General features: G+C 36.0%; 1 protein-coding gene across 2 annotated transcripts in view; it reads left to right on the top strand.

Moving 5' to 3' along the window:
• LOC125653819 (E3 ubiquitin-protein ligase RNF123-like) overlaps positions 1–26,011 on the top strand; it is a 35,599-nt gene that overhangs the window by 4,265 nt on the left and 5,323 nt on the right. The window contains exons 7-31 of one of the 2 annotated variants that reach the window (XM_056143564.1): positions 1,511–1,578; positions 1,800–2,043; positions 2,629–2,763; positions 4,437–4,565; positions 6,663–6,758; positions 7,646–7,719; positions 7,871–7,973; positions 8,966–9,062; positions 9,341–9,402; positions 9,604–9,675; positions 10,102–10,216; positions 10,392–10,493; positions 10,662–10,736; positions 11,293–11,393; positions 11,598–11,789; positions 12,484–12,661; positions 12,893–12,967; positions 15,169–15,256; positions 15,379–15,466; positions 15,879–15,969; positions 16,503–16,642; positions 16,894–17,082; positions 20,963–21,123; positions 21,225–21,376; positions 24,843–24,934. In XM_056143564.1, the coding sequence (XP_055999539.1) occupies positions 1,511–1,578; positions 1,800–2,043; positions 2,629–2,763; positions 4,437–4,565; positions 6,663–6,758; positions 7,646–7,719; positions 7,871–7,973; positions 8,966–9,062; positions 9,341–9,402; positions 9,604–9,675; positions 10,102–10,216; positions 10,392–10,493; positions 10,662–10,736; positions 11,293–11,393; positions 11,598–11,789; positions 12,484–12,661; positions 12,893–12,967; positions 15,169–15,256; positions 15,379–15,466; positions 15,879–15,969; positions 16,503–16,642; positions 16,894–17,082; positions 20,963–21,123; positions 21,225–21,376; positions 24,843–24,934 (2,919 nt within the window). The remainder of the gene's footprint in view (positions 1–1,510; positions 1,579–1,799; positions 2,044–2,628; positions 2,764–4,436; positions 4,566–6,662; positions 6,759–7,645; positions 7,720–7,870; positions 7,974–8,965; positions 9,063–9,340; positions 9,403–9,603; positions 9,676–10,101; positions 10,217–10,391; positions 10,494–10,661; positions 10,737–11,292; positions 11,394–11,597; positions 11,790–12,483; positions 12,662–12,892; positions 12,968–15,168; positions 15,257–15,378; positions 15,467–15,878; positions 15,970–16,502; positions 16,643–16,893; positions 17,083–20,962; positions 21,124–21,224; positions 21,377–24,842; positions 24,935–26,011) is intronic. The other variant, XM_056143565.1, reaches the window with a different exon arrangement.

The following is a 26,011-nucleotide window of genomic DNA, read 5'->3' on the forward strand; positions in this document are numbered from 1 at the left end:
AGCCATATAGACCTAGAAATATTTCTGGTCGCCATTTTCAAATTTCTAGTCGCCATGTTCAAAATTTCTACTCGCCATGGTAAAAGATTTTGTAAATAAGACCTACAAGTTTTTTTTAATTTGAATATCTTTCAAGAAAAAAATATACACCCATGTATGCGTTTTGTTTGTTTTAATTTTAAATTGAATAGAAATGTGCTGTGAAACATGCTGGATGCTAACAAGTCAAGTATTTACTCTGGCAAAGTTGTATTGCATTGGGCCATCTTGTATATTTTATAGTATGCTTCTGGGGAAGAAAACCCAGCGTTTCAAACAAGGATTTACTTTAAAGTCCTCAATAAGTGGGCCTTCACTGCTTATGCGAATAAGAGCTTCTACTTTTGTTGGATCTTTTGCTGAACAATCAGTATCAGCATCAATAAGAACACTACTTCCTGAGTTTGTAATTGTCTGTGAAAATTAGCAACAACTGTTGCCCCTCTCGACTTACTGCTAATAATGCAGTCACGGACAAGACATGTCTCTTAGTACCATGAATAGTCACACTTCCACATTTGAAAGATGTACACCAGGTCGTGGTGAAATTGGACAATCCTCCTCCTCCTAGTCCTTGTTGCGCCCGTGGGCACATAGGGCAAGGACTAGTTTCTTCCACTCCTCTCTGTCTTTAGCAGTCTTTTCAATTTCACCCCAGGTCATGCCAATCTCTCTCATTTCTGTTTCAACGGTCCTCCTCCAGGTAGTCTTTGGACGGCCTTGCTTTCTTTTTCCTTCTGGAGTCCATTGAAGTGAGACCCTAGTTATGTCATTGATGGGTTTCCTTAAGACATGCCCAATCCATCTCCAGCGGTATTTCATAAGTATGGTGCGCATGTCTGAGGACAATGGGTATCCAGAAATGGTGGACGTTGCTGGCTGATTGGCCTCACAAATTTTACATGCAATCTCTGTATATCAACCATGAAAATTCCTTGAGCCATTAGGATTGGGGTTCTTCCTTTACTTTTGCATTTTTCTTTAGACACAGCTACGTCATCTTTAAATGCAGAACTTTCTCTGTGTGATTTTTGAATTTCTTCGTTACATGTACTAGGCCGAGGCCTCTACTTTTTACTAAGTCAAAAGTGCTTTAACCCTCATTTTACCGCCATCTTGATTGCTTTCAAATACTGTTTTGACCAAGACTGAAACATATTTATTCAGACTTCTGATCCCGATTACAATATTTTACTGGATGCCCAATTTTTTTCCACTCGCAAAAATGCGACTTAGATATAATCTCTAGTTGCAAAATCGATTTTCTGGTCGCAAATGCAACCGTTTTACTCGCAACTTGGAGCACTGTGCCCCCCCTTTCAAAGAAGAGGCGCATATTGTTTTATGGTTGTCATGGGATTGCTATCTTTTGTTTGTAAATGGTAAATATCATTGAAAGCAGAAACTTTACACTCCGTGGGGTAGTGACTGAGTTTTGTCAGGACTGTCATGATTTCTTGTTTTGTATTAGGCTTGGTTGGCTGGGGATGTGATCACGTGTGCGCTGGACTGCGATAACAAAACCATGACATTCTACAGGTATGTATAGACCTCGGCTTGTTTCAAATACCAAAAAAATTCGCTTGTTTACAGAGGCTTCTTTTGAATTTATTTTTCTGCAGACAAATTTCATGGCATGGTGTGATATTGAGAAAGAGTATAAAACTTGTTTTATCAATAGCTATAAAAATTCAGTCTTTCTTAAAATGATATAGCCACATATTATTTGATTTGATCTTGAGTGTAATATTTGTTTTCAGAAATGGAAAATCGATGGGGGAAGCTTTTACAAACGTAAAAACAGGAAGTGGATATGCCTATTTCCCAGCAGTCAGTTTGTCCAGAAATGAACATCTTCGAGCCAACTTTGGAGCCACGCCCCTGCGTTATCCTATTGAGGGCTATGCGCCACTTCAAGCAGTACCGCAGGAGGATGTATTCAAGGGCCAGCTTCTGATTGGATGGCAGGAGAAACTAGTCAATACTTTGGTGCAAGAGGATAAGGTACGTGTAAATTAATGGGGTGGATCCGTAATTTTATTCTTGCCACACACCAGTGGAGTTTGTTTGAATCTTGATTTTCTCTATGACCAGACACAGAAATAAAACAATATCTATGACTACTTTCAATGAAAGTAGGAAGAAAAAGTTCAAATTGTTTTAATTTTTGAAATTTCAGTTACTACAAAAATAGCAACGAAGTCTTAGTGTGATATGATTATAATTCAACAAAACTTTGAAAATGTTGTCACACGCTAAGACCAGACATTTGGATTCCAAATAATGGGTCATAACCCACCCAGCAATTTTGAAAATTTACCAATATGTCTTCATTTTGAAATGAAAGATTCTTAATTTAGTTAGTATTAGTCATTAGGCAAGCTCAATGCATACTGGATACTGAAAGAGTTGGATCTAAATAGTAGAAAATGAATCTGCAGTTTAGTTTTGAGTTGTAACACATTTTTACATAAATAAACATACAGTGCTGGATTTCATATGAAAGCCTTGAATTCATATTTTTATGATGATTGTTGATATTTTGCCTATTTCAGCATTTAATGGATGTCTGTGGAATTGTTATTTCAGCATTTAATGGATGTCTGTGGGATCGTACAAGATGGCTCCAACATCCCCCCTCTGCCTTTAGGAGAAAATCGAAGCAAGAAGTCAACAGCCATCCTGATCTCAGCTCATATATTTGATAAACTTGCTCCTCTGTTGGTAATTATCAATTTGTCAAATGATGTCATTCGTTGTTAGAAATGCATGTACTTTACATGTGTCTTGTAGATTTCCTTGCGCATTGCTTTAACATGATTTTCATTTGTTTCTGTCTCTTCAAAATGAAATCTGAGGTGATGTTCAAGTACCATATATATAGTAGTGTTACATAATGGTGAGGCATGCATTGGTTATCAAAACGCTTGTTTTAGTGCTTTCATTCTCTTTTCTGGGAAATAGATGGGTTCCCTTAATTAAGTTAAGTATTTGGAAGCTTAAGGAAAGTACGTGCTTTTACGTATCCGGTTTTAAATTTTAAACACCGACTAGAAAGTTCCAGTTATAACTTCTTTGTCCGATGTTTGTAGTTTACGAAAACTGTACGAGTCAAATTTAGCATTCAAATGTGAATCTTAGATATATTTACCATGAATTATTATAGTATCAAGTCCGCACTAGTTCCAATGGTACAAAGCAATGTAATATCTACGTTGATCTCTAAAAGGCTCATAGCTTGCAATCTAAGCCTGAACAAGTTTAAAATCATACATAGGCGTGACCCTCACAGTGGAATTCAAACTGTTTTTAGTGAGTTTGTGTTTGGTTCAAAGAAACCCAGAATTATAAATCCTCAGAAAATCATCAGCAAAGCTGTTGAATATTTGAACTCTTCTTCACAAGTACTTTCAAGAAACAAAATTATTTGTACATGAGCTGTAGTTGCTAGAATCTACACATATGTTACACTATATTCATTTTTTCTATAAGTATGAGATAACATGTAGGTATTTTCATGTATGATATGATTGATAGCCAAACAAAAAAAGAATAACACACACACACACACACAAAATTGTGAGAAAAAGGAAAGGGGTGGGGGACGCCCCCCCCCCCCCCCCCCTTCTTGTGTTCTAATTGTCTGGTAGGACACAATTTTCAGTATGTTTTACATATATATATATTGTCATATTCTGTTAATCTTGATTTTAAGACTGTATTTGCTGTTACAATTTACTATTTTCAAAGTGTGCAAAGAATAATTGTAAAACTTAAATTTAAAAATGGGGGTTTACGTACTGAAGAGACCATTTTGCGAAATATCTCTGGTCAACTATGGTAAAATATGTTTTTTTGTTAACCTTAGATATAATGCTACATATTTTTTAAGAAAAACTGGCATGTAAACAATTTAGATTTTGAGAATTTTTCAAAATTGCGATATTCTGTGATTTTTTTCTGAAGGATGTGAGCAGATTAAACAGCAATTGCGTATGTTTTCAATTGAATATCTTTAAAAATTCTCTCAGTAAATGAATAGCTATTGCTTTTTATATATTATAGCTTAATATGATGTGCTTTGGTGCATATTTTTAATAAAACATGAGATCATGCATTCTTGTGTTAAAATTTGGCTTTTGCATTTGGGGGTATATGTGCTCTGTAGCACATCGTATAAAAATAAACCCGCAAAGGTATGTCTAATATGGGTGTTTTAGTTAGTTTATGAGTTGTTAAAGTTATTTAAATGAAAAAAAAATTTGATTGACAGAAATTTCTAATAGTATTTACCTACCTTAAGACAAAATAGAGGAAATAATGAATTCACACCATGGAAAATGGGGTAAATTTAACAAATTTTAGAGCAAGGAAATGAAACATTTTATTTTTTTCAGAAGGGTCCCTATGTTGTGGAATGTTGTTTGCTTCCACTGATGTTAAAGTTTTGTGCCATGACTTCAGACACCAGCAGAAATAACCCCCAGATCATCAAGCTCCTAGATCTCATGTGGTCTCTGATGCAGGTCAGTTCCAGCTTAAGTAATGATACATGCACATACTCATGTTACGGAGATGGTGCCTACTTATTTTATTGGGATTCGTGCTTTAGCACCTTTGGCGATGAAATAGTAGTAATGATTTATGGCTGTGCTCAAATAAGAAAACTTCTATTATCTTTTTATCTGTAATCATATACATAAAAGAGGTGTTGAATCAGGAAAATGCCACATACCACACAATATATTGGAAGTCCACAAACAGTACGTATGTATGGTATGCCATTTACTTCAAAGCATACCTGTTCAAACTTTGCATAGGTCTAAGAATTATGTGAAATATAATTATGTGTACTGTGTTTTATTTTTTACGCTTTGACCATGTGTTGAGATTGTATGTCGTAAGACACACAGACCGACTGTATATCATAAGACACACAGACCGATTGTATATCATAAGACACACAGACAGACTGTATATCGTAAGACACACAGACAGACTGTATATCATAAGACACACAGATTGTATATCATAAGACACACAGACAGATTGTATATCATAAGACACACAGACAGACTATATATCATAAGACACACAGACAGACTGTATATCATAAGACACAGACAGATAGTATATCATAAGACACACAGACAGACTGTATATCATAAGACACACAGACAGACTGTATATCATAAGACACACAGACAGACTATATATCATAAGACACACAGACAGACTGTATATCATAAGACACACAGACAGATTGTATATCGTAAGACACACAGACAGATTGTATATCGTAAGACACACAGACAGACTGTATATCGTAAGACACACAGACAGACTGTATATCGTAAGACACACAGACAGACTGTATATCGTAAGACACACAGACAGACTGTATATCGTAAAAGACACAGACAAAATTTTCCTCTGTGACTTTTATATGTAAGTCAATCAATAATATTTAAGAGTCTTTTTATTTCAATGACTACATTCACAGTTTCTAGAGAATTTGATATTGAAGTGATCTTATGATACATTGTAAATATTTGTCTCCTTACCATTTACATCGCCGAAGTGAAGGCTACTCAGCAGTTTTATTTTAATTGTTGAATAGATGATGGTTATGTCAGCTTCTGAGGATGGATGAGACTGGGACACAGTTAATGTTGAAATCGCGGGAAGATAGCTTTAAGAAATTTTAGAGTGTATATCTGGGTTTATAAAAACTACAATGCATAGACTTTTATATATAAACTATTTGTAAACTTCAAACATTTCTGAAGTATTTTTGCAGTATTCATGAATTGAAAAGACTGTAATATTATTTAAAATGTTGGGCATTATAATACATTGCCCTTGTTTTATCAATCATGCATGTTCTTGTCTTCGTACTTTGCCAGTATTTCGAAAACTTTCGTGTACTTATAAAAAGATACTGACAACTCATTTTCAGTCTTTACGATTTCACACCTGATGATGTCATATTATAATATTCATCAATCATATATGAAGGCCAGTTGCAAGAAGGTTTTCACTATCATTTTGCCAAATTTCATTTCATGTAGGTCGACAATCATGCTTAATTTAACAATTCTATATTAAATTTTACTAATTCCCAAGTTGGATGAAGTGAAAGATTTATACAAAACAAGAAATATTTTCGAAAGATATATGCCCCCATGTGGCAATATTGAAAAGTGTTAACTTTTCATTAAGAAAAGTATGTAGTGAAATATACGGGGTATTGACCTTTGACCTTGTGACCTGAAAATCAATAAGGGGTTATCTACTTCTTAAGAGAAGTCAGTGTACCAAGTTTTATATCTGTCGGGCAAATGGTTCTCAAGATTTTAGTAGACAATATTTTGTCATGTCTAGTTTGACCCTTAACCTTTGACCATGTGATCTCAAAATTGATGTAGGTCATCTACTCCTTAGGTAAAACCAATGTACCAAGTTTAATGTCTTTCAAGGAAAGTATTCTCAAGATATTGAGCGGACAATGGGGGGAATGTATGGAGCAATCTAAAACTAGGTCGCAGTGACCTCAGATATAAAATTGTGTCTAATCCCAAATTGAACAGCCATAGAAAACATCCAAATATTTTATCCTTCAGGATCATGAGATAAAGCCGTGCATAGACAACATGATGACCTCATTATTGTATAACTTCTACAAGACGTCTCCATGTACTTCAGATTTCTCATCACAGGTAACAGTTTGTTTCATCACAGGTAACGGTTTGTTTCACATCCTGTACAGTACTGTAACATGCACATTCATTAGATTTGTTTGGGTTGGATTCTATTTAGTAGCTAAGATTCATGCAGAGCTGAACAAATTTTAAAGTGATTTATCCCAAGAGAGTCTACAAATATCTTGTAGTACAGTAAAACACAGTTATAGCGAATCTCATCGAAAACCATTCGTTATAACCAAAATTTGGATATTTCCAATAATTGTTTCGTTATTTTCCTCATGCAGGGGAATAAATCACTTTGCAATAAGCTTGATTCATTATATTAAGCATGTTCGTTATAAACGTGTTTTACTGTGCTATGAGTGTGTATTATAAAAATACAAATTACAGACCCAATTTTGTCGAGGCTTTCCTTAATAAATTGCCATCCAATATGTTTGTACTTTAATACACAGAGCTGTTTAATTCTAAAGTGATAATCTGTAACGTCATGTAAAGGGAATTCTTAAGATTGTAAACTCTTCATTTAATGAAAAAATACACGTACAAGTAAAGTGTGAGGTGACCAAGTGTGATTAATTATTAGTGGATTTATTAGAGGATTATACATTCTTTTTGAAGAATTTATTGATGTGTAAACTCCGGACATTTTACTCACAAACTGAATAAAAATGTCCGAATTCTTATAATTCCAATTAATTCACTTTATTAACAATTGCAAAAATTTTAATAGTTTCCCCACACTATGTTATTTGTTTTCAGGCGTGTATGAATACATTGCGTTTTCGGATTTATTGATTTGTAAACTCTTGTTCAGCTTTATTTTTGTCCAATCAAAACATTTGTAATAAATAACGTTGGAATTATTATATAATCAAGTATCATTGTTATATTTTCAGAAAACGTACCTGGATTTGACTCTGAGAGTTTTACAACACGCACAGACCAGGAGATACCTCCTTTTTAACGTTTTATATCCTTAATCAAAGGCAATCAACCTTACACTTCTGTTAAGAAATCTTTTGTAATATGGATGAAGGGAAATGTCTATATTATTTTATTGGGAAGAGGACTTGCAGGGCAATGATGTGTTGTTTCACAATGGATTCCTTAACAGAAAGCACATTTGATAAGATTAAGTTCCCGGTGTTTATGCATGTGAAGCCTCCAGATGATGCAGGACTAGAAGATCTGGTGCCCACTGTCTGGTGGGCCACCCTAGAAAATGTAAGTTTTGTTTACAAAACTGGTCCTCATAATGTAACAGACAATGCAAATTTACAGAAAAACTGGCGGGCCACTCTAGAAAATGTAAGTTTTATTTACAAAACTGGTCCTCATAATGTAACACAGATAATGTAAATTTACAGAAAACCTGGTGGCCAGCCCTGATATTTCTGCTTTGGTTTGTTTATGCTTCTCACATATTGGTATTGTCAGATGTGTGAAAAACAGGAACTCACCATTTTTTTGTGTGGCTCATTTAAAGGAAACTGCTAGTTGGTTGATGTAAGGGAAAAAAAAAACATCTTTAGAATACTACTGGACCTCATAAATAGTTGGGGTCCAAGTTCTGCCATTCATGTTTGTGTTTAAGTGATAGTGAGGAGAGTCTGTGTCGGTATCCTGTGAATGTGGAAATGTGCATGTGTTGTTAATTATGTGTATTTATGTTGCAAACCATTCTCTCAGCAATTGTCAGTATCATCAATTAATATATTACATAATTATGGGAATAGTACGTTTGGGAGTAATTTACATAAAAATCCTGTAATTACGTATTTAGTGTCAATAATTCCCTGACATAAATTTCCACATGTACAGCAACTACATCCACTCCAGTGTTTGTCTCTACAAGATGATACATGTACAATGAATACAATTATATACTACAAGATGATACATGTACAATGAATACAATTATATACTACAAGATGATACATGTACAATGAATACAATTATATACTAGAAGATGCAGAAATTTCCAGTGGACTATATTTTTGTTGTTTGTTCTCTTAAGAAACTTTATTTGTGAACACTGCTGAGAACATTTGTAGACCTCTATTATGATGATACGACAGTAATGCTTTATAGTAAGTTGAATTTTGTTAGAACAAGATATTCATTTTTGTGAGTTTACAGTGTAGTAGTAGAAATATGCCTGAATAAAATTCTCCTGAAACAAACCAGGTTATTGACTGATTTTGCCCTCGTTTAAGGATGAAGAAAATCCCTTGCCCCCATCCACTGACTCCGAGAGAGACCTTCAGCGTCGATACAAAAGTTACTGTCAAGATCTCAGGGTGAAGGTCGAAGGTAAATAAAGACATTTTCTAGTTTCAGGTTTGTCAATGTTAATGATTTTAAATAAATACTGGTCCAAATTTTGTTGAACTTTGAATAGCATCGAAGCAAGGTATATTTTTTACCATATGTGTTTTATTCAAGTAAATCTGAGCATATTATTAATGTTATCTTGTTTTTGTACATTCACTGCAAAATATTAATGATGAGTAATCCCCCCCCCCCCCCCCCCCCACACACACACACAGAAAAGTGGCATGTCAGGAGACAAATAACTTTGAATTTTGCAGAACTGGAAGACGTTCAGATTGAAATTCTCAAAGTGCTGCTTACTCATTCAGACCCAGTTGAAGTAAGTACCAGTTTAACCGATTCTCTTCTTGTCCTATAGACAGTACTGCTGAAATCAAATGTGAACTTTGACATAGTCCGTTTATTTCCCATAAAGATTTGTGAATTTTAATCTCAGTATCTGTATAAAGTTTACTGCTTTAGCTCTAGTTTACTATAGAGTTATCTTTAATGATATATGTATATATTCATTTGCTTACAGAAAAAGACGTCTCGCATGATCTTTATAGAAAAACTGAGAGCCTACCTGAAAAGCAACAACAGACTTGGAAAGGTGGGGAGCAGTTTATTTAATAGATTGAGTACACAGATTGTCTTAACATGTTGAAGCACGTACTGGTATATTCAATCAGATAGCAGCATCTTAAAACAATGTGAAATATTTGGCATTATGTGCATTATTAGAGAATTTGTACGTAATCCCTGCTATTGTCCTCCCAATCTGTGACAAGATATTTGAAGACCTTGTCAACAGATATCTCAGTACCTGTGCAAAAGGGAGATAACTATGTGGTATTTGTGGCTATGTAAATAAAAAAAGACATTTTCATTCATACAAATTCAGTAGTGGTCAGTATTTGTACAGATTCAGTAGGGGTCATTATTTGTACAGATTCAGTAGTGGTCATTATTTTTACAGATTCAGTAGTGGTCAGTATTTGTACAGATTCAGCAGTGGTCAATATTCATACATTTTCAGCTTCAACAAGTGACCACCTGTCCTCTGAGTTTTTTCCACCGTCTCGTACAAGCTCTCCGCTTCTATTGGGATGACTTTCAGAGGGAGGATCCGTCCAGATTTGTCACCAGCCAAGGTGAGGTTCACCTGTAGCAACCTGTTAAAGTGTACACTGCACTGATGACATCAAATTCCTTTATATTCACTGCTTTTAGACTCATTTGGTAAAAAAAAAAAAAAAAAACACGCGACTTTATCATTTCAACTTGACATCTACTTTGAACTAGCTGTTTCTGTGCTGTTAATTGTAGAGTCTTTCATGCCTATCCACGAATTTTGGATGGATTCCAGAGAACTGATTGACTTCCAGAGGTGTGGGGGCCTGGTATCTCATCTCAACAGGGTCCTGGGAGGTGCGTTATAGAAACACATAAAAATGCAGGTTCAATGTACCACGGACAAAGTATTTCGAGACACAATTCAGAAATATACTGAACTGTAAAAAACAGGTTTTTTTTTGCATTTTCATAAAAATTAGTTTTGTTGAAATTGATATTTTATAAATGTATTTCATTGACAAGGTGAGGTGAATAAATGTCAGGGACTTCAGATCGATAAAGACGGGAAACCTGTCAGAAATCCAGACAGCAGCACGGGTAAGAAGACAGAACTCTCAAATCTTTAATTCTAGATGAATGGTGCTGTGAATTTCAGTGTAAAAATCACTGATAAAACAGAATATGCTATGAATTTCACAGTGAAACCAACTCTTCAGACTGGCTGTACATACGGTTCAGATTATTCCTCTCTGGAGATGTAACAAACATCCACTTTTCAGATTACCCCCCTCTGGAGATGTAACAAACATCCACTTTTCAGATTACCCCCCTCTGGAGATGTAACAAAATATCCACTTTTCAGATTACCCCCCTCTGGAGATGTAACAAAATATCCACTTTTCAGATTACCCCCCTCTGAAGATGTAACATAATATCCACTTTTCAGATTACCCTCTCTGGAGATGTAATGAAATATCCACTTTTCAGATTACCCCCCTCTGGAGATGTAACAAAATATCCACTTTTCAGATTACCCTCTCTGGAGATGTAATGAAATATCCACTTTTCAGATTACCCTCTCTGGAGATGTAATGAAATATCCACTTTTCAGATTACCCCCCTCTGGAGATGTAATGAAATATCCACTTTTCAGATTACCCCCCTCTGGAGATGCCCAGTGGGAACTCTTTGATGGACTTGCTGGATGTTATAGTCTTACTTTATCGTCTGTCCTCACATGCACAGATCTCCAAGGTAAGGTTTAATAAATCTCCACAGAATCTTATTAATACAATATGAAAGTCATGCATGACAGAAGTGTTATGTCATTAGCAAAGTTGAAATATTACACATACACTGTCTTGTAAATAAATTCATTTAAAAGTTCATTTTTGAAAAAAAGAAGATATACATAGATGTATGTTTACAATGTACTGAGGGTAGTGTTTGATTTTGCAGATGTGTTCACTCAGGGATAATCTCAAAGAATTTGTGACGTCGCTACGGGACACAGAGATGAAGTTAGACCTGTGTCCTGAGGATAGAACAGACATGAAACTGGAGCTGGAGCGAGCGTTAAAAGTATTCCAAGAAAAGTACGAGGAACTGGCCCGACAGATGGCGTGGCTGATCTCAGTTGTGTATTCTCCTGTAAGTGCTTTGAGTAATTTATAGTATGTATGAAATGAATATCAAAGTTGTTTATGAAAAAAGTGAAGATGACAAACAGTCTCATCAGTCTCGTAAATATGGAGGTATGTAAATAGTGGAACTATCGGGTCATTTGTGTAATCGGCAAAGAATTCATGTAGATAAGAATTTTTGTGTTCATGATTTTTAAAAAAAAAATTTGTTACATGTATGTGAAGAACCATAAAGGCATAATGAGTCTAATGAATATGGATGTGCTCCCTTGTAAAAGATTTCTACTCTTATTACTGTGTGTACATGAATATTTATCAAGCTGAATAATGATGTGCTATGGGTTAGAGTTGGCCTACAGTAGAGATGAAAAGATAAGAAAAAGGAGAAATCTGATAAATTACATGCATTAGAGTGAAAAAGATTTTAAATGGATACAAATACATTGTTTTAGTGTAATTTGGGGAATAAGAATTTGTTTGTTATATCTGTAAATTCACTATGTGTGAATTCATTAAAGCTGATTTTTTAAAATGAAGAAATGTTTAAGGAATATTGTTAGGGATTCAGAAAAACTTCATTATATCAATAAACTCATTGTATCAGTGTTTATACTAAACGCATTTTACTGTATTCACATACCACTATATACACTGTGAAGGTGTGAAAATAAAGTTGCTGTCCCAATTTACAACTGTTGTAGAGGAAACAGGAGGATGTGGGCTGGTTGTTGGGGGTGGCACTAAGAACAGTAGAGAAGGCCTCCAGCTACGGTCAGCTGTTCCAGTACACCCCCGAGTTTTATGTGGAGAGTGTCATTAGAGCTACCTATGCCCTTCACAGATACTTCCACCCCATTGTCAACATTGAGGAGTTAAAGGGTAAACCTGAAAAAAAAAGCTCTTTTACGATTTGCCAATAAATCAGTTGTGAATGTTATTAGGACTGAGATTTGTAGAGGAGTATCATCTTAAAATCAATTATATGTAAGTAGGGGTCTCAAAATTTTAAAGTTTTAAAGATGTCACAACTGTAGAATATTGTACACTGTGTGATTCTTAGACTGTGAAAACATCACAAAGTCAAGGTAATCGAAAGCATTTTTTTTCAAGGTTACGACGAAATGAGGAAAAAATTTGCCCTGTTTTTGGTGCGACATTTTGCTGATGCCAGGATTGTCAACACAGGTCTGTAGGCAAAACAGATTTCAATGTTAAACTGAGTTATTTGCTGATTTTAGCTTCACCACAATTGTTGCATGTTGAACAAATACTCTTTTTTTAAAGGAGTAAGATGTTTGAATTGTTATAACCACAGTGTGTTATACAGTACTTGTATCTTGTAATATGAGATTGCGTAATGCTTTACAGCTTTATTTAAATTTCCTGTGTTAACTGTATACAAAGTTATTTTCGTTACATGTTCTCTTCATCCTTCTACACTGAAAAACCATTTTGCCTCCTTTTAAAATTGCCCAGAACACAGTTGTGTTGAAAGAGAGATAATGCTAAGTCTTAAATTCACCGACTGACAACAAGCCCCTTAGGGCAAAAGGGGCAGAAATAAAATGGGGAGGGGGAGGGGTATTGTATTATATATTGTTTAACATCCCTCTCGAGAATCTTTCGCTCATGGAGACATCACCATTATCGGTGAAGGGTTGCAAAAGTTAGGCCTGTGCTCAGCGCTTATGGCCTTTGAGTAGGGAGGGATCTATATCATATACCTAGTAGTGTATCAGCCCTGATACACCTATCTTGGCTAGGGTGAGACAGCTGCAAGTAGGTAGGGCTGTCTCGCCCTAAGGGCCGAGATATCTCTGTCTCGGCCCGTTGTCAAGGGGCTGTCTCGCCCTCAAATTTCAAATGGCTATTTCTTCTTTAATCTTTTGAAATCTAACATAACTACATGAAAAAATGATGTTAGACACAATTTTTTTCAAATATAATACTTTCTTCCACGACAAAATTTAATTTAAGCAGAAAAATCAAATAAAAACGTTTTCAAAAACAGCGCTAAATTGTAGCGAGTATCTAAGCAAAGGGGGGTAACCCAAGTAACAATTGTTTATTTAGAACAATAACACGTTTAACTTCATTTCAAAACAATCAACGTTCTAGGCGACAGAAAACAGTAGGAGGATTATGGAGGGTAATACTGAAGCATTTTCAGAAATTCCCGGTCCTAATGGAGATAAAATGTTAATTTACAGCAATTTTGATGTAGAAAACTGTTTTAAAACGATTTCTGAAATCTAAAATGACTTGGCAATAAAATGAGAAAAGTAGAACCATTATCTTCCGACGTATTTCAACGACTTATAGATGCTAAACAGATGGGAAACGGTAAAAAAAAACTTACTTCAGTATAAGGTAGCATTCCTTAAGCAAAGAAATAGCAGCATCAGATCTGTAAACATTCCCGTTCATACGATGACGCCACGTAAACAAAGTTCTACAACTCTTACAAATTATATGAAATATTGAAAACGGGCGAGTTTGGTAAATCCGAAAAAATGAATATAAATAATTCACTTATTTCCAATTTTAGTATCAATTAGCAAGCCCTTAGGAGCTGCTTAATAGAATATACATGTACATGAACAACACAACGATAGATATGACGAGTTTCTCAGCCAAGCAGTTCAGTTAATTCTAGACCACATGAGGGGATGTGGACCCATAATTAATCATCCAATTATCGTGACCAGCAATGGAATAAAGCTACAAAACCCAGACTTTAGTATGTTTCACAATACCAATAGTACTGGAAACGTAACCATTAAAGTAAACTCACTGAAGGAATGAAATAGTCAAATATCGTTGTACAGTATATCATGTATTTATGCTTGGGTCAATCCCCCCCCCCCCCCCCCCAATTTAAAAAAAAAATGTTTATCAACTTGTTGTGTTTGAGGTATATGATATAAACAATATCACACTCTAATGTTGATCTCGGACGCTCGGTCCGAGATCAACTCTCGGGGCCAATCCCAGGTCCGAGATCAACATTAGAGTGTGATATTCTATATTTATCGCACCACACCTGCTGTGACAGAGGACCTCGATTTTTGTGGTCTTATTGGAAGGACCGCCCCATTTAGTCGCCTCTTATGACAAGCAAAGAGTACTGAGGACCTATTCTAACCCAGATCCCCACAGGAGGGGGGGGGGGGGTGGTGGCAATATTTTTCTCTGTATACAGTCAATAGGACCTTGCAACAGTTGGGGGTCATAGGTATTTCTGTTTCTAACCATTCAAATTTATCATATATGAATAGGGCTGTTTTGAAATACAACATATATGATTGTGATTAGTGTTGGAGTAAAAAAGAATTACTCCAGTTATTCTTGCATTTGATTTTGATGGCAGAATATATTTATTACAGATCTGAGAGACAACATTGTGCAAGCTTTGGCTTGTTTTATTTGTTATCCTAAGTCCCTGAAAGCTTTAGAAGGTCTACCACAACAAATGTAAGTAAAATGTTACCATGGTAACAGGTAAACAAATGTGCTGGTGTTTCACGTGTAGTGGTTTTCTGTCATTGGTTTTCTGTAGGATGTGGGATTTTATTTTGTACATTTTTCTACTTTAGCAAAGAGAGTATGATGAAATCTTTGATTGCGCCCTATGAGAGTAGATCCTGGGCCCAGACAAACTGGATTCTGGTTCGCATTTGGAAGGTCAGAAATATTGCTTGCTTCTTTTGTAGTAATTTACAATATCATGTATATGTTAAAACACATTTCTGTATGCGTTATGATACATTCTTTGAATGTAATATTCATCATGATTTGAGATCCCACAATCTAGTACTGCAGATGTATTTAAATTCATGGAGTCATAATTTCATGGATCGTTATTTTTGGTTTGGTCCATGGGTGCGAAATTCTGCTGAGTTGCATATGGCTTACATGAAAATAGCTTTAAACCACTGGTATGAAATTCTAGGGATTTTATGTGGCTGTGGACATAGCAAAAATAAGAACTGCATGTACATGTAGTAATGTATGTTTACTGTATATAAAGACATACATATTGGTTTGAAAATTAATGTTTGAATCTATGGATAATCTGTTTGGTGTCCTTGGACAGGGCTGTGGTTTTGGATTCCGGTACACACATCTTTCTCATCTTGTTCCGTCCAAAGTTCAACCAACTGAGTTTGGCTCAGCTAGCCTTCAAGGTAAGTACTTATAAAATATGATATAGTGAAACCTTTCTAATCTGACATGCACTGGACGACAAAGTTAGTGTTGGATTTCAGTTTGTGCTTCAGATAGATCTGTGTAAAGCACATGCTAAATAGAGAATTGTGAGGGAAAATTAGTGTGGAAATGCATTGAAGTAAATTATATAGGTGTTAAATTTGAATTTCAGATTCATTTGAAATACAATAATAAAACTGCAATCTATCCTTGCTACCTGTATGGGAGACATTGTGGTATTCTTTCAGTAATGAAACTTGCACTTGAAAATACTGCATTGTGGGAAACCCTGAATTGTGGGAAACCCTGCATTAGCAACTCATAAAGGCTTATAGCTTGTTATTCAACCCTTTTCTGTATTAAATAAAATATCTATTGAACTAAAATAATAAACTAACTGTAGGTATATGTGATTTCAATGTGTTTCATTAATGAGTACTGCATATGATTTTATACACATCAAACAGGCATTTCATACTTGGAACTTTTCATGATTTTCTCTGCATTGTAGAGCCGTGTCCCTCTATAGTCCTTCAGAATATCTTCAGAAAAATGTTACTGACCGAACAGGAGGCTTCAACTCGGTTTTTGGACACATTGATTAATCAACTCAATTGGTCATTTTCAGAGTTTATTGGGCTGATGCAAGAGGTAAATAGAAGTTGGCATGAAATGGGGGGGAAATAAAAAAGCAATGTAATTTTGTAAACAGTTTGTATAAATTAAATGGCTCCAGAGGTCAAGTTTAGAAATGACTATTTCTCTTAGTGGTACTTCTAACTTTGAACCTACATGTATTTAATGTACATGTAAAATGTTGTAGACTTTAAGATTGTTTTTTCTTTATATCCCAAGTAAGTGTGTTGCATACCTATATTTTGAAGAAAAATGTCTCATTTTAGATTCAGCAGCAAGTTTCGAGAACCGAACTGCGGATTTTGGAGGCGCGGACTCTGAAGATTTGTGCCACATGTTTCGAGATTGCCGTCTGTCTGATGAGGGTTCTGGAGATGATCGTCTGTGTTGCACCGGAGACGGTATTAGACTTCTCCAGACAGTCCTCTGAGCTCCTGCTGGGAAGACTAATGCAGGTAACAGCTCGGAACTAATTTCTTAATGTTTGACAGCTGATATCCATATAGTCCCTGAGCTCAGACCCTTAAATGGGAGTCATCGGTACCAGTAGAGCTAACTAATTCAAACATGGATTTTATATAGCTTCAATACCCCTAGACTTGGAAAATCTATGATAACATTTGATGACACACAGCTTATGCTGTGTTAACACAATGGTATTCAATGTAATTCGTACTTCGTTAGAATACGAGCGTAGAAAATATAGACCGCCATTTGTGATAAAATAACTGATCCAGACTATGGAAATCTTTTCAGATATTGTGTCAGAGGATTTTACTTCCAGATAAAAACCCTCAAAAGTTCAACTTGATCTTTATTACCAAGTATTATACTGACTACTGTATTGCCTTCCTTATTCACAAAGATATCTTGTTTAGAAGATATTTTTTCTTCTTTTATAAACTCATATCAACATTGACCCAGAAGTGAGTCATTAAACGATCATTGTGATGCAAACAGATAAAACAAATACCGTTATATTAACACGATGATTTTCATTCACAATTATTAAAAATGTTTATCATAGCTTATCATCCTCTGTACACGCCACTCATGCTTATTCCAGTTTGAATGCTACATGTTCAAATGCACATAATCAAGAACATTTAAGCCTCACCCCAATTCTCACTCCATCTGCACTTCCAGTACAATTGCTAGGCGGCAGATTGTCACAGTATTTCACTTTGAACATATCTGTACTTTTTAACCCATTCTCGAGGCAAACACAGCTTTTGATCCCACAAGTTTTGGGACATGTGCACGCCAACAACTCTAGAATATCGCTAGAATACCCTCACCATCCCGATTTTCAATTTCCCACCCACTCTGGGCTGTTGTGTCAGGAGACTGGGTCACTTGTAAGACAGCGTCGCCATAATCCAGCTTGGCAGTTGACTTTCTGGGCGTGTTTCTGCAGGAAGTCCTGGCAGGGGGCAGCTAGTGAGATTCAATATCTCTGCTTTTCGCACAGAACAACTGGAATCTGAGCTCCAGATGTTCGCTGCTTTGGAGCGTACAGCTAACAAGTGAGCTTTTCTAATTTCTTGAATAGTTTATGGGACAGTTTCCAGTCTTTGCCAAGGTCATAGAAAGCCTTCTGCACCTCTTCATTTGACTTCAACATATTCAGTAGCGCAATTTTTCCCTTTCCTGGGTACGAACTGACAGAATCATAGCCAGTGTATGGATGTATCCCTTGACGAGCAGCACAAAAAGAAGATCCCGGAGAGGATTCAACTTTGCCAATGTATATCCGCTTCGTGTGGATGCCTGCTCCACTCTTCTGGTACATTGGTGCTTTGATAGCACTACAAAATGCGAAGTTCGATACAAACACTTCTGTGACATTTGAGTTGGTCATCAGATCACAGCTTCATATCCACCTTCAGCAGCATGAGCAACATGAAACAGACGGTCATCATCTTCCTCCTGGGCGCATTCCAGCTCAGGCACTTCACGACATCTGACAGCTAAGAATCGGTAGTATTTCTCTTCACAGGTGACAAAGAGGACTTCTACGAAGACAACCAAGCTTCTCCAAATACTTTTCGCTTCTCCACTCCTGGACCAAAAACTTGATCAGGCTCACCATGTCACCCTCTTGTGCCAGGAATCTACGCCATGGCTTGATCCTTTGACCAGGTGCAATGTTCTGTTCCTGTAGTCCTGCAATCCCTTCCCTGTTGGCCCTTTCATTGTACCTGATAGACTGGTATGTGTCAAAGGCGATATCCATTCTGGTGCTCATTGATGCCTCACTGATGTCCATCGATAAGATACGATCGGTAGCTTCATCAAATGTAGGATGCTGGCCATCAAACTTAGTTTACTGGACAAGGGCCATTCCATCGATTATCGTTGCTGATTGAATAGGGAGTGAGTCAGTTAGTGGCGCATTTTTCTTGATGCTTGTGGCCAAAACAGCTTTGTTGGTTTTACAAAGACTTCCATCAGGTGCAGCCAGTGACCAGGGTAGTGGCCCCAGAGGAAAGCACAGCATATCCTTCATGTTGAGATCTCTTTTCTGTCCAATCAGGATCATTCTTCCAAACAACCACCTGTCACCTTTCAGAATGACTGATCTGCCACCAGCAAATATTGTCTGTCTCTTTTAGTAAATGATCCAAACGTCTTTAGAAAACTCTTTTTCATAGGATCATGAAATTTCTTTACTGGTGAATCTGTCTCCAGTGCTTCTGCCCTGAATGTGGTGTAGGTAGTGAGCCTTTTGTGTGTGCATTCTTGAGATTTTAGGAGTTATGAGATTGATCACTGGCTCTCCCTGTTCACGATTACATCAGTTGTTTGGTCAACAAGTATGTAGGTCAAAGTGATTGCCTTCTTTGAAAGCCTCGTAGATGTCTGGATGAGTAGCAGGAGGATTGGTCACTCGAGCATAGTATGCAGGGATGTATCTTGCGCAATTCAGTCTGTCATACGCAAAGCATCGCGGTATTATCTGTGGGATGGCTTAAAGATGCAGATGTTCCTCGCGAGAGACCCAAAGCAGGCCCAACAAGATGTCCTGGATGATGTCAACACATGCCATCGAGAAGGCGGATAGCTCTCCGTTGCCATGACTCAAATAGCTCAGAAAGTCATTCCATAAATGAAAGACATTAGTCAGCACGGGCTATTCCAGCAATAAATAAAACACAGCTTGTCCGACATCATCATTGAAGCTCCCAACAAGGTCTTCTAGTTCTTTAACAGCTTCCAGTATTTCAGGATAGTTGGTTATTTACCCACGGGAGAAAACACTGCCAAAGCTCCCAGGGCACATCAGTGCACCCTGACACTTCTTTTGTATGACCTGCCTTCAAATACACCAGTCACAGACCCTTGTGCCAGGATTCCTGATTTCATGTAGAGATCACCAAGACCTGAAAGCGTCTCCCCACAATATGTCGTATATTTTATATACATTCAGATATCAATATTCAAATACATTTTAATATGCAAATATTCTACTCCATGATCATTGCTTAAAGCTGCATGGGACATTGTCCAGGTGTAACAAAGTGAGATAATCGTCATCTCATCTGATTCAGAAAGGAGCTTAATTCACATTAGTGTTTGATATTTCTAACAGAAAGACGTACATGCATTTTGGCATTTTTAAGCAAAGTTTGGTTGATTTTGGTAAAATCATCACATTTCTATTGATGATCAAACTGCACTTTCCTCAAATTGTATGACTAGCGTTGCGCGTTAAAAAGGATTGTGATAATACATAGAAAGCTATGTATCCTGAAGTGTTATCATACCTAATTTTAATCTAGGAGTAGGAAGCTTTTGAAAAATATGCATCATAACTAGTTAGCTCAGGTGGTACCGATGGACCCCCTTGGCTCGTAGCCTAATACATATGGTTACTCCTGCGTAAAAACCTGTGTAATAGTGGATTTTAGTTGGTTGTGTGCACATCAGTATGATTTGATAAAGCCTTCTAATTATCAAGGAAGTTTTGTAAATAGTAAACGTTAGAAGATTCTGCGAATACTAGAAGTTTTGTTATTATGTAAACCAACTTTTATTCACGTACAAGAAATTTTTTCGAAGTTTTCAAGCACTTCTTTGCCGCAAATATTTCTTGTTATGAACCAGTCCTTTAATGTTTCGTGTATATGATTAAGATTATTTCCATCATGAAAATTACTCGCCTCTAGCAATTTCATCACTGGGAAATGCGAAATACATCTGGTTTACGGTATTCATATGTTTTCGTATCATATTAAATATTTATTTTTTGTTTTTTAAAAACTATTTTAACTTATTTAATCTTTAAAATTTCCCACTATACATGTTTTTTCATATAGTCTTGATATCTAACAGCTCCTGTGTCATGTCTTGAACCGAGTGACGAGTAGGAGTGGGGTGTTTTCCACGGTCATCAGTCACTCTATCCAGGGACTGGAGGGTGTGTCTTACTACCCTATACTGGCGGTTACCATCGGCGTACTCCATCAGCTAGTGATGAAGTCCACGGAGAAAAGGTCAGTAGAACACTCGTTTATTACATCAGTGGAATTGCCTGCTGGGTAAAAAGTGAGACACATTATCATTGTCCTTCATTTCCTAATCAAATAACTTACAGCCAGAAGAAGGTGCTATCCTGTCTGCTGTCGGACCCGGCCTTCCAGATTCCCACATTGGAATTTACCCTGGGGGTTCCCCTCCCACAGACGTCGGCCAGCAGTACACCAAAGGGGAAAAAAGGCAAAGAGAAGATCTTCAATTTTGAAACATGTATGCTTTACGGAAATTTACGTTTTATAGAATATTTTTGTGGTGGTTTGATTTTCACAAGGTACTTGTTCCCTGTTGGATTACATGTGAATGTCTTGAACATGCAGGATTTAGGATATCCGGAATTGATAGGGATGTTTTTGTTTAGATGGAGAATTGATAGGGATGTTTTTGTTTAGATGGAGAATGGATAGGGATGTTTTTGTTTATATGGAGAATTGATAGGAGTGTTTTTGTTTATAAGGAGAATTGATAGGGATGTTTTTGTTTAGATGGAGAATTGATAGGGATGTTTTTGTTTAGATGGAGAATTGATAGGGATGTTTTTGTTTATATGGAGAATTGATAGGGATGTTTTTGTTTAGATGGAGAATGGATAGGGATGTTTTTGTTTATATGGAGAATTGATAGGGATGTTTTTGTTTATAGAATTGATAGGGATGTTTTTGTTTAGATGGAGAATTGATAGGGATGTTTTTGTTTAGATGGAGAATTGATAGGGATGTTTTTATACGCCCGTCTTAAGACGGGCCGTATTATGTTATGGCCTTCATGTCCGTCCGTCTGTCCGTCCGTCTGTTAGCTTTTTCGTGTCCGGCTCATAACTTAAATACTATAAGGCCTAGAATAATCAAACTTTGTCAGTTGATACATCTTGGGTAGAAGGTGTGTCGCACATTAAAACCAGGTCGCTGTGACTTTTAATTAAGAAGATATGGCCAAATATGGTAAAACCCTGTCCGGCTCATAACTTGAAAACTATTTGATCTAGAATCATGAAACTTGGTCATCTTATGCATCTTAGGTAGAAGGTGTGTCACACTGTACTTTAAGGTCACTGTGACATTTAGTTGAAATGATTTTTTGAAAAAAGTATGTTATAATTGGTACAATCCCTACTCATATAAGAGTTTTGTAGAAAACCTCATTCAAAAATGTTACATCAAGAAAACACATATTTTTTTTATGATATACTGTACAGCTTCTTTTTAGCCTATGTAATGTTTCCTTTGTTTCTAACAATAACATGAGAAATTCCACTTGTCCCATGGGAGTAGCATGCAAAGGGCATTTTGACAAGACTAATTAATGAGTTTTGTGTAGAGCATCTCTGATCAACATGATCAAGCAGGTGTTATCTTTATCTCTAGGGAATTGGGCAGAGAGATCTTAGCCTCTTAATTGCAGATATACCAGAAATTATTTGTGAAAGTGAATTTGTTTGTTGTGGTTAGTCTTTATTTTCAAAATTAATTTGACATTGTACTATATAATTTTTAATTTTTTTTCTCAGCAACCTATATGCAGAGTATCATTTCTCACTAAGACAACAAATGGTTGCAATATGTATAAAGGCCTATTTTAATGATTAGTATTTTGATGTTTTGTTATGGCTGTGGCATTGTTCAGAAAAAAGATATACAATGAACAAAGCTGCAGATTGGGCATTTGTGTAAATCTGAACAGATGAAATAGTATTGCAATAACCATATTAAAAAATGTTAATTCAAGAAACTACACATTCTTCATTATATACACTGTACTATACAGCAGTATATAACAAACAAATTATTTCTTTTGTGTCAGTAACAAGAGAAATTTCCCTTGTCCCATGGGTGTAATTATCAAGCAATTCAGGAGGCATTTTGCTAACAGAAAAATTGCATTCTGTCAAATTACAGATTAATTAATGAGTTTAGAAGATTTCTGTTACAGCAATCTGATCAAGGAGGTGCTATCTATATCTCTTGCAATCGGGAATTGGGCAGAGGAATCTGGCCTTCTAATTGATCTGTCAAATTTTAGAACAGTTCTAAGTGGTAGCCATTACTTTGAAAGTTAATTTGGTATAAAGTTTAAGAATTAATATGATATTGTAAAATATATTTTTATTTTATATCTCAACAACAAGGTGCAGATTGTCATGTCTCACTAAGATGACAGTTTTACAGTCTAAGAATAAACATAATGACTAATGTTTGATGTTTTATTACGCTGTGCATTGTTCTTCATTCCTTAAAATACATTGAGCAAAGCTGCAGATGTGCATTTCTCAAGTCTAACACAACCAGTTGAGAAATATATGATGTATTATTTTTTTCTAATTAATAACTACACCATAGGAGATGCACCAGTATTTGAAATAACCGTTTTTAATCTATATTTATTTATATTGACATCACCATGCATATTTTACTTTTATACTTGAAGATTTGACAAAGGCAGATACTGATATATGTATTTTTTGATATGTTGAATAAATCAACCTTTTTGAGTACTCCCATTTATTGTAAGTTGTTTGCTTGGATAAAGGGCTATCTTACACTTTAATCATTTCATTGAAACCATTTGGGAAAATGTTTTTATATCCTTTTAAAAATCATTAAGCTTACATTATCAATATTTGAAGCAATGTCACATGAGGCCATAAAGTAGGTAAGATTCTTAAAGGAAGGTTGACATTTGGTTCCATGCATACCTATCTCTTCATGGTGATATGTTCATGGTAACAATATGTGACGGGCGTATCATGTGCCGTGGCGGTGCACTTTATTGTTTATATGGAGAATTGATAGGGATGTTTTTGTTTAGATGGAGAATGGATAGGGATGTTTTTGTTTATATGGAGAATTGATAGGGATGTTTTTGTTTATATGGAGAATTGATAGGGATGTTTTTGTTTAGATGGAGAATTGATAGGGATGTTTTTGTTTATATGGAGAATTGATAGGGATGTTTTTGTTTATATGGAGAATTGATAGGGGTGTTTTTGTTTATATGGAGAATTGATAGGGATGTTTTTGTTTAGATGGAGAATACGCCGGTTTCGAGATACACCCGAGTTATTTCCCTTTGGAGAACTCTCTTACATAGTGAGACGTGAAACAATTTGTTTACACGCGGGAGTGGGACTATTATTCATAACTGCGTAAGTGAGTGTACTCAGTAAGTTTCTCATACACTGTTAGATTACCCGAATTCGACTGATACACAAACTAAGTAAGTTATAAGTATTTAGGGAGTAATTAAATACATAGAATTCTTATCATATCACGTTATTTCGTTGATCATAAATACCATATCTAAGATATTACTTGCAAATACGACATTGTTTTTATGTTTCCACTTTAGTAAAACATTTCTTTAGATAGTATTTTGTATTTCCCACATTTACATATCAAAAGAGAAGCCGCTTTTATTACATTTCATCGTCTTCCTCGTTGACTGTAAGTCCACTCTGTCCCACTTAGTCATTCAAAGTTCCACTAAATGCACCTCCTACACAGAAGAGTTCGTATCTTGAAACTGGCGTATTGATAGGGATGTTTTTGTTTAGATGGAGAATTGATAGGGATGTTTTTGTTTAGATGGAGAATTGATAGGGATGTTTTTGTTTAGATGGAGAATTGATAGGGATTTTTTTGTTTATATGGAGAATTGATAGGGATTTTTTTATTTTGGATAGGTGAAGAAATGAACGAAAGTGAGACTCAGGCAGTGAGAGATTTAATTAGCTTTATTAAAGAGAAGCAAGAGAACTTCCAGGAGGTGCACGAGGTATGGAAAATAAGGGAAAGACATCAACATGAATATAAAGAAAAATGTGAAAGAAAGGTCACACACATGCACAGTATAATGTACTCAAATACTGTACAGGAAGTGAAGTGCAGCATGCACCATCAACACATTCATTTATGATTTAACAAAGGTGCCATAAATATTGTAACTGCATTTATAGAAATATTTTTGGTCTTTAATTGAAAAAAAAAGGGTTTTTGAAAATAAGTATGTTGAATGTGTTATAACCTTATGTTAGCCTTTTTAGCTCACCTGAGCTAAAAGCTCAAGTGAGCTTTTCTGATCACCCGTATTCCGGCGTCCGTCCGTCTGTCTGTCCGTCTGTAAACTTTTAACATTTTTAACTTCTTCTCAAAAACCACTGGGCCAATTTCAACCAAAGTTGGCACAAAGCATCCTTAGGTAAAGGGAATTCTAAATTGTTAAAATAAAGGGCCAGACCACCTTCCAAGGGGAGATAATCAAGAAAAGGTAAAAATAGGGTAGGGTCATTAAAAAATCTTCTTCTCAAGAACCACTGGGCTAGAAAAGATGAAATTTATAGATAAGCTTTATTAGGTAGTGCAGATTCTAAATTGTTAAAATCATGGCCCCCGGGGGTCGGATGGGGCCACAATAGGGGATCAAAGTTTTACATACAAATATATAGGAAAAATCTTTAAAAATCTTCTTCTCAAGAACCACTGAGCCAGAAAAGCTGAGATTTTTATGAAAGCTTTCTGATATAGTGCAGATTCTAAGTTGTTAAAATCCTGGCCCCCGGGGGTTGGATGGGGCCACAATAGGGGATCAAAGTTTTACATACAAATATATAGGAAAAATCTTTAAAAATCTTCTTCTCAAGAACCACTGAGCCAGAAAAGCTGAGATTTATATGAGAGCTTCCTGATATAGTGCAGATTCAGGTTTGTTAAAATCCTGGCCCCCGGGGGTCGGATGGGGCCACAATAGGGGATCAAAGTTTTACATACAAATATATAGGAAAAATCTTTAAAAATCTTCTTCTCAAGAACCACTGTGCCAGAAAAGCTGAGATTTATATGAAAGCTTCCTGAT

The sequence above is a fragment of the Ostrea edulis genome, chromosome 7 (assembly GCF_947568905.1).
Source record: "Ostrea edulis chromosome 7, xbOstEdul1.1, whole genome shotgun sequence".
Lineage (NCBI taxonomy): Eukaryota > Metazoa > Mollusca > Bivalvia > Ostreida > Ostreidae > Ostrea > Ostrea edulis.